Raw genomic sequence first — 13,124 nt, forward strand, 5'->3', positions numbered from 1 at the left:
CAATGGTGGTCTATTAGCATATGCTCTCCGATTTTGAGCAAAGTAGTGCCAATCGATCATAAATTTTATTAATATTAAATTTACAAACGACACGATCTTCCAATGGTCACGTTTGGCAGAGGTATTTGCATCCGAAGAGGAGAAAACTCGCAGTAAATTTGGAATCTACGAAACCTGTCAACTTGTTTAGCATTTCGACAAGAGACATGGTGTATGCAATTCCAAGGAAAAAAAGTCATGCATAATTATCATCATCATCATCACATTCAATAGCCGTGCAAATAAAATTGACCTGAATTATTTAATTTGGTGATATTAATTGTTGGAACTTTAATCGTTTCAATAATAATAGAGATACATATTGGACACACACCGTTTACACATTTGCCTCGATACACATTTTTCTCTTACTTTCAACAACTTCTATAAACATCTCTTGACACCTTACACGATAGAGTAGTAATACATTTCGGTTAAAATGACACACATTGGATTTTTGGTAGATTTTTTTGCAAATGAATGTAGTTACATAAGTTTCGCTATTTTTTTTATGCGGACATTGTCCATCCATACGCACACACGGGGCGCAAAAAACACATGCATCCACTTTTTCAGTTTCCTTGTCATCTTCATCTCCTCCCACACTGGCAACGACTGACTACTTGTAGAAATTCAAATTACTCTGTCTCCTAATAATACCGACGTCTTGAACAATCTTCTTCTTGATATGCTTGCATTTAACGTGCACTGTTTTTTACCTTTTTTTGCTAACCACTAAAACTAACCAGCTACTCGACCAGAGTCATGATCACCTCGTGATGTACTTATGTGCATGTGACTGGAGTGGGTGGAGTGGGGGAGGAGGACTCGATAACAAATACATCCACGCATATGGGGCGCCTTCCACGCACAACAACAACGACCAGGGGTGGTCAAAACTCGTCGGCAAAATACAGGATTTTGAGTGAAGTTCTTCCCAGGGTTTGGATTTCCAGGGGTGTTACACCCACAAAAAGGCGAAAAAATCCACGTGGAGAGAGCAGTAGTAATATAAAAATACAGGTTTTGTGAAGAAATTAACGTTTTATCTCTGAGAAAACACTTTGTTTTCATGATTTTCTAAAAATAAGTGATGTGACAGCGATAAAAACTTAATTTCTTCACAAAACTTGTATTTTCGCATGACTGTTGTATGCTCCATGCAGATTCTCGACTTTTTGTGGGTGTAACACCCATGGAAATCCAACCCGTGGGAAGAACTTCACTCAAAATACTGCAGTTTGACAAAGTATTTTGCCCCTCCCTGACAACAACACCCCTCGTCTTCTCCTAGGCCTATATATTTTACGCATATAATATCCACCAGTGGGGGAGTTGACCTTTGTACACAGAATTCTCTCAAGGGAATAAGTTACTTAGTTGATTAATTAATTAGTAGGTGAATAAGTGCAAGCGCTCCCGGCATGTGCAATAATAGACGTTAATTAAGAATAATGATATCGAAAAAGGCAGATGTATAGTTCAGGGTTGACCATATAATTGGTAATTAATTGTAATAGGAAGGCTGGATGGGTTACCATCGACGCCACCAATTTGCCCACAACTACCTACCACCACTGCCAATATTAATGGCTGCATACATATGTAAATGAGCAGTGGTAGTAAGTAAGCAGGGTTATGTACATACGTTTCGTGGACATGGCGTCATCTCGGCGTCAACGCCGAGAATATTCATTTCAATCCCAACACCTTCTCTCTTTCTCTCCCTTCCAGTGTAGTAAGAAGAACTGCTACAATTGTGCAGCACTTTCCAGCGTATAATTACTACCATGATGGTAAAAAAGGAAAGGTAATTAATTAATTAATTAGTTAATTAACTATGTATGGATGAGTGCAGGAGACATCAATAATACTTTCAATAATTAATTAATCAACTATTTCTATAGGTCACAAAAATAGTGGCGATTTTGCAACGAATTTTCCTTCATGTCTGCTTAACTGCTAGGTCTACTTTGTCCTATGTAGAATTCTAAGAGAGAAGATTTCGGGGATGATTATCAGGATCAATCAGGATATGGTAATGAGGGGTGGAACGCCTACGGTATAGATATATATAATTTTTTAGAGGAGAGAAGGAGGGCCACTAATTTCTACGTATATAATAAATAACACATCCCAGAGAGTTTTTCAATATCGAATCATCACACAATCATCACTAATAATAAAGGGAGGTAGGTAACAAATAGCAGTAGACTGACAAAACGGAGGTCTTCCAGCGTATGTTCTCCGATTTTGAACAAACTGGTGTCAATCGATTACAAATTTAGTTAGTATGAAATTTGGGAAAGACACGATCTCCCAATGGTCACGTTTAGCGGAGATATTTGCATCCAAAGAGAAGAAAATGCACTCTAAATTCGACAAATTTTGCACAAACTTTCCAAATTTTTTGCGAGTTTTCTTTTCTCTGGATGAAAATATCTTGGCCAAACGTGTCCATTGGCAGATCGCGTCTTTTGCATATTACTTAAATCTGCGATCGATTGACATCAATTTGGTCAAAATCGGAGAGCATACGCTGAGAGATCTGCATTGTCAGTTTTTCTGCTTCAGAATTACATAATTAAGTAATAAAGTGAACCGACGATATTTATGTAAATATGTATAACATTATTCACGAATAGAGTAAGAAATGTAAATTAGGAAATTTCATCATCATCATCATCATAAAATCATCATCATGGAGTAGTAAGTAATAATCAAGAGTGGAGGAGGAGAAGAAGGAGGAATACGTACGGGGAAACGGGGGAAGAGGAGAGGTGATTGATTATGACGACGACGACGACGACGATGGTTGACCATCCGTGTCTTCTTCTTTTGTAATGATAGATAACCGTAATAGCAGTTGGGCTGTGTATTTTTAGTATGTTGAAGATCATCTCTCTCGCTCTCCTCCCTATCCCGATGAATGAATTAATGATTTAACTTCCTCTTTTCCTACTCCTTCTTCTCGTCGTCGGGCTCCTTAAGGGTGTGCCACTGAGCAATGGGCCTGGTAAATAAATATGCATATAAGATAAGGTGTTAGCGTGAATGAGTTAATAGCAGTCGTACGATGATACGGATTTTGTGAAGAAATTAACTTTTTAACGCTGCCAAAATACTTTGTTTTCACGATTTTCTAAAAATAAAGTGGTTTGATAAAATGTCGATTTCTTCACGAGACCCGTATTTTCGAAGGACTGCTGTGTTCTCTCCATGCAGATTCTCGTCTTTTGTGGGTGGAATAGTATCATATTGTGTACCTTCGAGGAGACGCCAACATGTCAGACCAGTGTCGCAACTCTGTCCCAGTCGCGTTACACCCTAGCACCACTTTCCCAATGGGCTCCGACGTCCCGATCCGGTCATAGTCCACCACTGTTATCACCAAGTTCACTTTCTGCAAATTTGGAGAAGCCATGAGTTAGGCATTTTGAAAGTGTGGGCATAAAAATAGTCGAAAATCGTATGTATTACCTGAATCTGCTCGAAGGGAACCTCGAATGTGAAGGACTCATTGTAATATGGATTCAACGTGCATTTCTTGATGCTTGTCTTCTTCTTCTTCAGTCGTTTGCCGTTCTGCATCAATGCAATTTTTACGTATGGATCTGCACAGAGATGATGATAACAATTATTAATTGAGTCATAATTTATGACGAAGAGTGAGAGAAAATCATGCATTTGGATTTTTTAAAATGTACCCGAAAGTCCTCCAACGTCCATCTTTTTAAGGTTTTTTGCTTCAAGAATGACCTAAATGATTATGCATAATTACTTAAATGATATTTCTTAACACGATTTGTATTTAATAAGTCAAGTTGCAATTATTTGTTAGGCACTTACCACGGTGAGTTTGCCTATTTAGTTAATTATGGATCAGTAGGGAAGGAAAAATATAAATTGTACTATTAGAATTTGTCATTATGTAATAATGATTATTTCTGCAACGGAATTTTTGTCTTACCGGCTGTGGGGACGTAGCGAAGTGAGAAACAAATGTCACCCAACTAAATAAACGGAACGAAAGGTGAACATTAATGAGAATTTGAGTTAATTAATGATTAGTTAATTGCTGCCTTGATTTACCTGTCCACCTTCACCCTCCACGGAGATGAGTTCCTTCCAGTCCTCAATAGTCTGGGCAAGGTCGAGTTGGCAAAGTGGGATCTTGACTTCTCCGATCTGATCGTGGTTAGAGAAATTTAATTAAAATTCAATCTCTTTAAAATGGTCATAAGAATATTTTTATCGCACCTGGTCATGTTTAGAGAAACGGCTAAGATGGAAAGATGGAACGTTTAAACAAAGTGAACCGTATGCCAAATTAATTAATATTTATCAAAAATCTTTTGCTACTCACTCAAAGTCGAAAATTGCAAATACCAAGGTCTTGGCCATCAAGTCGCTGTAAGGCAACTGCAATAAAGTTTAAAATAATGTGATCCTTGGTCCCACTTTATATGGGTATGATTTAAATGCTTCGGGTGCAAGTAACCACTTGCAAGAAAGTGTTTTTTTGTAGCTATTTTGACCTACAAGAAATGCAAGGCGAAAGAAACTAACTACGTCCCATTGCTACTTCATGCAACGCGTGGTTACATATTTCTTGCACTTTGTTGCACCTCGCATTTCTTGCGTTTCTTGCTTTGCAGTGCAAGTAATGTAGCAAACCCGCAAGAAACGTAGCACGGATGGATTTATGTATGTTAAATATAGGTACGTTTGGTTTATTACCTTGAAGATAAATATTTCCTGAAATACGGGGTTGAGTGTCTTGCGATGAACTTTGGTCTCAAACTTTTTCTTCTTGTCGGGAAGGAGGTAGACCTTTACGTAGGGGTCGGACCTGGAGTAACCCGTATATTAGTTAATTATCTACAATTATCTATTATTAAGCTCAGCATCCTTACGTCCCACCCAAGTCCAGAGCGGGCAAGTCCTCTGCCTGTATTACCGTCACGGATAAGTTGTTCGCATTGAAGTCGTACTCCAACTGCGGAGAGAAAAAAGTTGTAAAAAATCCGTTAAATTTCTGTCTTCGATGTATTTTTCCTATTAAAACGCACCCTGTATTGAAGTCGACCTAGTTTTTGACACGGGACTCTATTTTCCGCCTCGACCTCTTCGGGCTCTTCAACGTGCTCTGTCAACTCCTCCATGTCTGGTTGAACCTGTCATTGGTTAAGAAGACCCCCGATAAAATTAGTTAGCAAGATTTCTTAAAATGTACACATTTTATGGAAAATTTAGGCTAAAATCTTCAAAATTGACCCCAGTATCCAACGCCACAAACATGACAATAATTCTGAATTAAAAAAAAACTAGGCGCTAATTTTTCCAAAAATCTTTGCCACAAATTTTTCACCTTTTTCTACGCATGTCTTGATAATGAATGGTAGATGGAATTCGAAACATTGAGCGTACTCACAACAATGTCTTATTTCACATCGCAACTCATTTCATTTAGCAAACATGCGAAGTTCGCCAAATTTGTTCTGTGAAGGAATTCGCAAAATATGAGTTCGCAAATTTCTCAAAACCTACATATACAAACAGTTCTGTCATCCTATTTTAATTTGATTTCCATTGACTATTTGCAATTTCTAAAGAATTTAATACAGAAGATGGGTTTGTGAAATATTCTTGAGAAATAAAAACATGCATAATTGTTGGGTAAATTTGCGAAATGGATCCTATGGTTTTGTAGCAAAAGTTTCGTGGAATTTCGCAGATTTCACGAGTTTTATGTAGCAATTTATATTGTAGTAATTTATATGTTTGCTCAATTTGCGAGATATGCGAAGGTACGAGATATGCGTGAGTACGCTCGATGTGCATATCTTAAGTCAAAGAATCAAAAACTGAAGCCAATTTACGTACCTTCTCCTTATACGCATTCCCCAACAACTGAACAGATTTGAGGTCCACCGCCCCCTTCATCCCTTTCTTGACGTCCTTTGTCCTCCGTTTGCGAAAACAACGACGGATGCAGAGGAAACACACTACGAGGATCAGTACTCCGATTCCTAGGTGGCAAAATATATTCACAAGTTATAGAAATCTTGCCCAAAATCTCATCCCTCCAATTTATTAAGTATAAATATGTACCTATTCCTATCGCATACATGCCCCACGCAGGCACCCCCACTTTGCCCCCAATCCCACGAACGATCTCATCCGTCTTTTCCATCATAACGTCCGTCGGACTTTTGGTCGTCGGTGGTTCTGCAGGCAACGTTGTACTTGGAGCTGTCAAATAATTATCGGTAAGTAAATTCTATTCGTAACTATCATTTTTCCAAAATTATGCCTTATTCAGCTTACGGAATAGCGTGGTAGCCTTCGTCGTCCTGGGAATCCTATGGCTCTGGATGGGAGGTAGGGGTGGCACTTCCACGTCTCGTTGCACCCTGTTGGGAGCCATCCTGATCCTGCCAAAAATAGGAAAATCTACTAGAAATATGTTTCCATCGTAAGACTGACCAGTCCACGTCGCATAATTGAATTGAGTGAGACCATGACATATGATACGTCCCAACGGAAACGGGGGCCTGCTAATTGCGAGTGGGTGCATGCAGGTGGGATCGATCTATAAAAGGTGAAACTCATGCATAATTTCCAACCTTATTGTGAATTGATTGACTTGAGCCGTCATTATGCCATGCCACACACACACACGACCAGACTATGCAAATACATATGTATGTACGTGACCACCACCAATTCTGCTCTTTGGTCTGGTCATCGCACCCTCAAGCAAGTGACCATATGGCCATCATGGTCACTCTGCATAGCACAGGACCCAGAAGTTCTTGCCAACTCCTAAACTGCGACCTGGGGAACGATTCTTCTCCTCGCGAAGAATCTGAACACGGGCTTTGGCACGTACGTATTCGAGGCCTTGAGGCATCCTCACTCACATGACGACTACGACCATCTCTGCCTACACACATCGAATCTATCTAACAACTTGTTGCCATCAGCCAACCAGAGGAAATGCTAAGATGACTAAATTGTGCATATACATATGTACATAGCTTTGTTCTGGACGGACTCGGTTTTCCCCAGGGGAAAGTTGAGCCATAAATTATGCGTGGGCTGTTGCCAATAAGTCAATATTATTTTTTATCCTGCTCCCTGGCTCGATACACATTCTGATGAGATTCACTACATATGTACATACGTCCAGACCACTAACGGTATGATGACGAGGAGGGGGGTGAGTATCTCTGGGTGATATATGCACATAGGATATCGCACCTGTTGTTGTCACTGCCGAGAATGAGGACCAGATCGTCGCACCAAGTAGTGGTCTGGTCACTGCCCTGCTCCCTCTCCACGCACTTATTGAGGACTTTCTCTCGTCACAGAGTAATCGTCAGAGGGACACGTCATATATACGACGTTCTCCGTATGTGGGCAGTCGTGGTGGTGGTGGTGGTGAGAGAGAGAGGGTCACGACTTTTCCAGACTTGCTGTCCTCTCGGGGGGATTAGTGATATTGTTCTCTCTCTTCCGGAACCACCCACCCAGGTGATTTCAGTGGAAGGATCTCGTGTTTTCTTATTGCACGTACGTAGGAGGAGGTGCAGCAGGAGTAGCAGAGGAGTAGCAGCAGCAGGTAGACGGTTGAAGGAGTCGGAGAAAGAAGAAGGCGACGACGAGGATCAAAGATATGTATGATGTGTCGTTGTCTGGTGTAGTATGCACTACTTTGGGTGGTGTTGGTGTGGGAGTTGGATTGGCACTGCCAAAAAACCACCACGGCCACTCTCGCACTCGGGAAAATGGCGAAAATCAATAGTCCGAACACAGTGCGCAACTTTCTCTCCGGCCAGTTCGGAGAAAGACTTTCTCTCTGCTTTTTTCTCCTCGCTCTTTGTCCTCTTGGGCAATATCATCATCATGCATCATAATAAAAGTAGCCCTGAACCAAGACGAGGACGACGACCAACCAAAACCTGAGACCATTCCAACACTGGTCTTGTTGTGCTCGGAATGGAGAAAACAAACCAGGACTGGCAACTGGACTGGACTGGATTTGGACGAGTCGCATCTAATTCCTCGGGGCATCTCAAGTTGCCTCATTTCTCTCGGCATTACGCAAACCAGGCAACCAACAACTTGTCTCATCTCATCTCACTCCAAGAAACCCTGCCACGCACAGTGTTTCGCTTTGGAGTTTGGACGGCCAAAACTACTTTTGGACAAAGACACCGTCCAAAACTGGGCAAAATAATTTTGGACGTCCAAAATGTCCAGAAGCGTCTAACATTGAAAAATGAGGCAAAATGCTACAAGTTCTTTTTAACGATTTTTCTTGTAAATCTAAACATGCACAAATATGTAATCTCGCATTGATTTTGAGCATTTTTGTGTGTGTGTAATACCTCAAAATTTGAAAAAATTTTTGTTTTAAGATGGTTTCTTATGAGAATTTAAGAAATTTTCTAAACCATGCCGTATTACACAGCAAAATGCTCAAAATTAATGGGAGATTACATATAGGTCAACGGATTATCGAAACATTCAAGAATTTGTAACATTTTGCCCTAGTTCCTTCCTATTTTGGACACTTTTGGACATTTTGGCCGTCCAAAATCCGGTGTCCAAAGCTGGTTAAAATCTGTTTTGGACAGTGGTTAAACCCACAGCGAAACCCTGCCCTGATCCCTTCACATGCACCTTTTTTCGACATCTGTATCATTTCACATGCTCTTTCCCAATACAATGTTCCCTTCCTTCCTTGTCAGTTCCAGTTCGGATAACATTTGTTCATGCTTCACCAACAGAACAAACAGAGAGGAAGACTTGTCTGTTTTTCTTCTTCTGAACAAGTTTCAAGGCTAATCCAGCAATCCATTACACGAAATCCAGGCAATGTTGCTTCAAGCTCGTCGTCCATAAATACCACGACGACGAGAGGAAAGAGGAACAGGTTGCTGGCTGCATGCATGGCGTGTCTTATTTTTATTCATTTTATTCCAAAATGTGGATGGGTTTGGTTTGGTTATCTCTCTCAATAAAACTTGTCGTCCACTTTTGGTTCGTCCTGGTGAGCTAACGAGACAGATTTATTTACTTTTTACTTACATACGAGAGCTGGGGATCATGATGTTATGTATTTTATGGGTTTTTATCAGGGTTTCTCGCTGGTTTTATATAACTACTACTGTCCAAAACGGGTTTTAACCAGTTTTGGACACCGAATGTCCAAAATTTAATATGGGACAAAATACTACAAGTTATTCATTATTGAATCTTTCAATAATCCGTTGACATATGTGCATCTAATGTAAATCTCGCATTAATTTTGACATTTTGGTGTTTAATACGGCATGGTTTGGAAAATTTCTAAGAAAACATGCTAAAACAAAGGTTTTTCCTACATTCGTGGTATTACGCACCAACCAAAATGCCCAAAATTACTTAATGGGAGATTACACATCTGTGCATATTTAGATTTGCAAAAAATAATCGTTAATAAAGAACACATTCTGCCCCATCTTATAATATCTTTTGGACATTTTGGACGCCCAAAATAATTTTGCTGGACGGTGTCAAGTCAAAAAGTACATAGTTTTAGAGGTGCAAACGAAACACTGGTTTTTATTACTGGGTTGTGGGTCGTATTTAGTATTTGGGTCTTTAATTGATGGGGATCCATCGCTTCGTAAATAAGTAAACGGTGTGTATCCCACTCCACACGCCTCTCTCTTGCATAATTATCACCACCAACCACTGGAGGATTGTACACACTCCAGCACCGAGTAAATCTGGCATGAATGTGGTATGGATGGAGAGATGCACTTGGAGATAACATTAGAGATCATCCTCTCTAAATACTTACGGGCTTAGTCGTTCATCACCAATTCACCAGCGCACAACAGGTCCATCCATCCATCCATCCACTAATAGCATTGTTTTGGAATCATGTCTTCCGCAGAATCTGTTCTCATCAAGAATGGCAAGATTGTCAACTGTGACGGCGTCAAGGATGGCGATGTGCTCATTCAGGGTGGTAAAATCAAGTGAGTTATGAAACTCGTCGTAATAACCACGTGTGGTTTGGCTATTGTTAACGTCAGCGTTTCGGGTGCGAGTAGCCACTTGCAAGAAAATGTTGTTTTGTTGCAACTATTTTGACCTGCAAGAACTGCAATTAGTTACGTCTCGCCGGTATTGGTAATACGGCGCGTGGCTAGATATTTCTTGCAGTTTCTTGCACCTCGCATTTCCTGCGTTATAAACTTTGCAGGCAACCAATGTAGCAAACCTGCAAGAAATAAAACACTGCTTACCATTCTTCAGGTCGGTCGGGGTGGGTCTGACGCCACCCGCGGGAGCCAGAGTGATTGACGCTGGGGGCAAGTACGTGATGCCGGGAGGGATCGATGCTCACACCCATTTGAACATGCCCTTCATGGGAACCACGACTGCGGACGATTTCTACATCGGGACTAAAGCTGCCATCGCCGGGGGCACGACGATGATCAGTAATTTTAAAAAAAATGGGAATTATAAAACTATTGTAATTTGAGACAAGTCTAATTTGATTTCTAGTCGATTTCGTCATCCCGGCCAAAGGTCAGTCTTTGCTCGAGGCGTATGACCAATGGCAAGGTTGGTCAGAGGGGTTGGTCTGCTGCGACTATTCGTTCCACTGCGCCGTCACGTGGTGGTCGGAACAAGGTAAAAAAGAGCTAAAAATGTGAATAGCGATGACCAGAAGGTGGTTAGTTAATTACCGTATTTATTATTTTTACACTCAATTAGTCAAGAAAGAGATGGAAATCCTGGTGAAGGAGAAGGGCATCAACTCCTTCAAAATGTTCATGGCGTACAAGGACGTCCTCATGCTGCGCGATGACGACATGTACTTGTGCTTCGAGCATTGTAAAAAGATTGGCGCCCTTGCCCAAGTTCACGCCGAGAATGGCGACATCATCGCCGAGGTGGGTTATCATAACGTTGACGAACTATTGTACGCAGTCAGTCAGTAACAGACGGGTACTTTTTTAGAACGCCAAAAAAGTCCTCGCCGCAGGAATCTCTGGTCCCGAGGGACACGAGATGAGTCGACCAGAAGAGGTTGAGGCGGAAGCGACCAATCGCGCCTGCGTCCTCGCCTCCCAAGTGAACTGTCCGCTCTACGTGGTCCACGTCATGAGCAAAAGTGCGGGCGATGTCATCGCCTCGAAACGGAATGAAGGTACGTATTTTAAATTTACATTGCAAACTTTTTGGCTACATTGACAATTCAAAGCTTTAAAATTATTTGCGAAAGTTTGAATACAACATTTTAATTGGCTGTAAATTGAAGGCTGTGTCATCTTCGGAGAACCCATCGCCGCCGGATTGGGGACGGATGGGAGTAATTACTTTTGCAAATCCTGGCGTCACGCTGCCGCCCACATTCTCTCGCCACCCCTTCGACCTGACCCCACCACGCCCGGCTATCTGATGGACCTCCTCGCCAAGGGTGACCTCCAAGCCACCGGCAGCGACAATTGCACGTTCACCCACGAGCAGAAGAAAATGGGGGCCGAGGACTTTAGCAAAATCCCCAACGGCGTGAACGGGTTGGAGGATCGGATGTCTGTCATTTGGGAGAAAGGTGTCCACACTGGAAAAATGGACCCGGCCAGATTCGTCGCAGTGACGAGTACGAATGCAGCAAAGATTTTTAACGTTTACCCACAAAAGGTAAATACGTGTGGTACTTGGCATTACAGAAAAGTTGTAGTAATGGATTTTAATGCAGGAGTCGATAACTCGTCACCAAAACCATTAAAATCAACGCATTTGTAGCAATTTCTCTGGGAATTTATTTTAAAATTCTAGGCGACAAATTTATAGTCAGTAAGTTGATAAATAGAATAGCGGCGAGTTTTTTAAGCATGCTTCAATGAGTTCCTATTTTTCTGAAAATGTTTCTTCCTAAACTTACTAGTTAGAAATTTGTCGTCCAGAATTTTAAAATAAATTCCCAGAGCTGAGAAATGATTACCAACGCGCTGATTTTGACGATGAGCTACCGAGTCCAACGTTGAACAAAGTTTTTATGTTCACCAATATATTTGTAGGGTGCCATTCTCGAAGGGTCTGACGCCGACTTGGTCATCTGGGATGGAGACGCGACGCGGATGATTTCCGCTGCGACGCATCATCACGCCACAGATAATAACATTTTTGAGGTGACATTTTCAATTCTCAGCACCACATAGACTTGGGATCAATCTTGTTAGAAATTTTAATAGTATATGGAACTAAGAATCAGGCATGACCAGAATACTTTGTTAAAATATAGCATTTTGATCTCCGTTCTTCCCAGGGTTCGGATTTCCAGGGGTATTACATCCACAAAAAGACGAAAATCTTCATGGAGAATCCAAGTCATGGTTTTGTGAAGAAATTAACATTTCCTCCCTTCAAAATACTTTGTTTTCACGATGTTCTAAAAATAAAGCATTTTTCAAGGTGTAAGATGGTGATTTCTTCACAAAACGTGTATTTTCGCGTGGCTCCTGCCTTCTCCATGCAGATTTTCGTGTTTTTGAGGGTGTAACACCCCTGTAAAACCAAACCCTGGGAAGAACCGAGATCAAAATACTGTAGTTTGACAAAGTATTTTGGTCATCCCTTCTAAAAATCGATTTTTTTCAGGGTATGACTTGCCACGGTGTCCCTGTCTTCGTCCTCGTCAAGGGGAAGGTGTGCGTAGAGGGTGGAAAAGTGACCGGGACCAAGGGCTGGGGCAAGTTTGTGCCCAACCTGCCCTTCACCCCGTTCGTCTACGACCCTGTCCGGAAGAGAGATGCGGTGCGAACAAATTTAAAAAAACGTTAAAATTAACAGTTTTCACGGCCTAAATATTTCTATGCAGGAACTTAAAGCCAAGTGGAAACCGGTAGAACGGGACGGTTACAATGGGGAAATGATGAGCATGGCGAAAAAGTGAGAATCCCCCTATCAAATTTGGACCTTACGAAAAAAATCGCGAGTTTTTGACTGTTCAAGAAGCACCATGACTTGAATAAATAAAGCAAAAATATAATTAAAATACTCAACTTTGTATA

At 41.2% G+C, this 13,124-nt stretch overlaps 2 protein-coding genes across 3 annotated transcripts; one reads left to right on the forward strand and one right to left on the reverse strand.

Annotated features, from left to right (window-relative positions):
• Window positions 1-297: 297 nt before the first annotated feature.
• Window positions 298-7,801, reverse strand: LOC110851909 (synaptotagmin 1). 2 transcript variants are annotated; one of them, XR_004836424.1, is made up of 17 exons: window positions 7,306-7,801; window positions 6,370-6,476; window positions 6,154-6,294; window positions 5,926-6,071; window positions 5,112-5,216; window positions 4,956-5,038; window positions 4,780-4,891; window positions 4,406-4,461; window positions 4,300-4,321; window positions 4,132-4,227; window positions 4,010-4,052; window positions 3,889-3,902; window positions 3,747-3,798; window positions 3,520-3,653; window positions 3,306-3,442; window positions 2,620-3,052; window positions 298-2,215 (listed from the first exon to the last, which is right to left on the reverse strand). XR_004836424.1 is itself a non-coding variant. In XM_022099846.2 (16 exons), the coding sequence occupies exons 2-16, from the start codon at window positions 6,467-6,469 to the stop codon at window positions 2,998-3,000; spliced, it is 1,296 nt and encodes a 431-aa protein (XP_021955538.1). In that variant the 5' UTR covers window positions 6,470-6,476; window positions 7,306-7,801; the 3' UTR covers window positions 298-2,997. The 2 variants fall into 2 exon arrangements, 1 of the variants encoding a protein (XP_021955538.1); XM_022099846.2 differs by having other exon boundaries at window positions 298-3,052.
• A 2,084-nt stretch (window positions 7,802-9,885) lies between these two features.
• LOC110846302 (dihydropyrimidinase) lies at window positions 9,886-13,120 on the forward strand. Its single transcript, XM_022093005.2, has 9 exons — window positions 9,886-10,076; window positions 10,357-10,541; window positions 10,609-10,737; window positions 10,822-11,000; window positions 11,068-11,257; window positions 11,369-11,751; window positions 12,132-12,242; window positions 12,712-12,867; window positions 12,932-13,120. The coding sequence occupies exons 1-9, from the start codon at window positions 9,979-9,981 to the stop codon at window positions 13,004-13,006; spliced, it is 1,506 nt and encodes a 501-aa protein (XP_021948697.1). The 5' UTR covers window positions 9,886-9,978; the 3' UTR covers window positions 13,007-13,120.
• Window positions 13,121-13,124: the final 4 nt, after the last annotated feature.

Source organism: Folsomia candida, unplaced genomic scaffold (assembly GCF_002217175.1).
Source record: "Folsomia candida strain VU population unplaced genomic scaffold, ASM221717v1 Fcan01_Sc001, whole genome shotgun sequence".
NCBI classification, from domain to species: domain Eukaryota; kingdom Metazoa; phylum Arthropoda; class Collembola; order Entomobryomorpha; family Isotomidae; genus Folsomia; species Folsomia candida.

What these genes read in the sequence shown, in the direction of transcription:
- LOC110851909 (XM_022099846.2), bottom strand. Translation starts at nt 6,469, where the DNA reads ATGGCTCCCAACAGGGTGCAACGAGACGTGGAAGTGCCACCCCTACCT. An exon ending in GGAATGCGTATAAGGAGAAG is followed by an intron (nt 5,217 to 5,925) that starts GTACGTAAATTG and finishes AACCAATGACAG; the next exon opens with GTTCAACCAGACATGGAGGA. An exon ending in TAGGTCGACTTCAATACAGG is followed by an intron (nt 5,039 to 5,111) that starts GTGCGTTTTAAT and finishes TTCTCTCCGCAG; the next exon opens with TTGGAGTACGACTTCAATGC.
- LOC110846302 (XM_022093005.2), top strand. Translation starts at nt 9,979, where the DNA reads ATGTCTTCCGCAGAATCTGTTCTCATCAAGAATGGCAAGATTGTCAAC. An exon ending in ATGGCGACATCATCGCCGAG is followed by an intron (nt 11,001 to 11,067) that starts GTGGGTTATCAT and finishes GTACTTTTTTAG; the next exon opens with AACGCCAAAAAAGTCCTCGC. An exon ending in CTGTCCGGAAGAGAGATGCG is followed by an intron (nt 12,868 to 12,931) that starts GTGCGAACAAAT and finishes ATTTCTATGCAG; the next exon opens with GAACTTAAAGCCAAGTGGAA.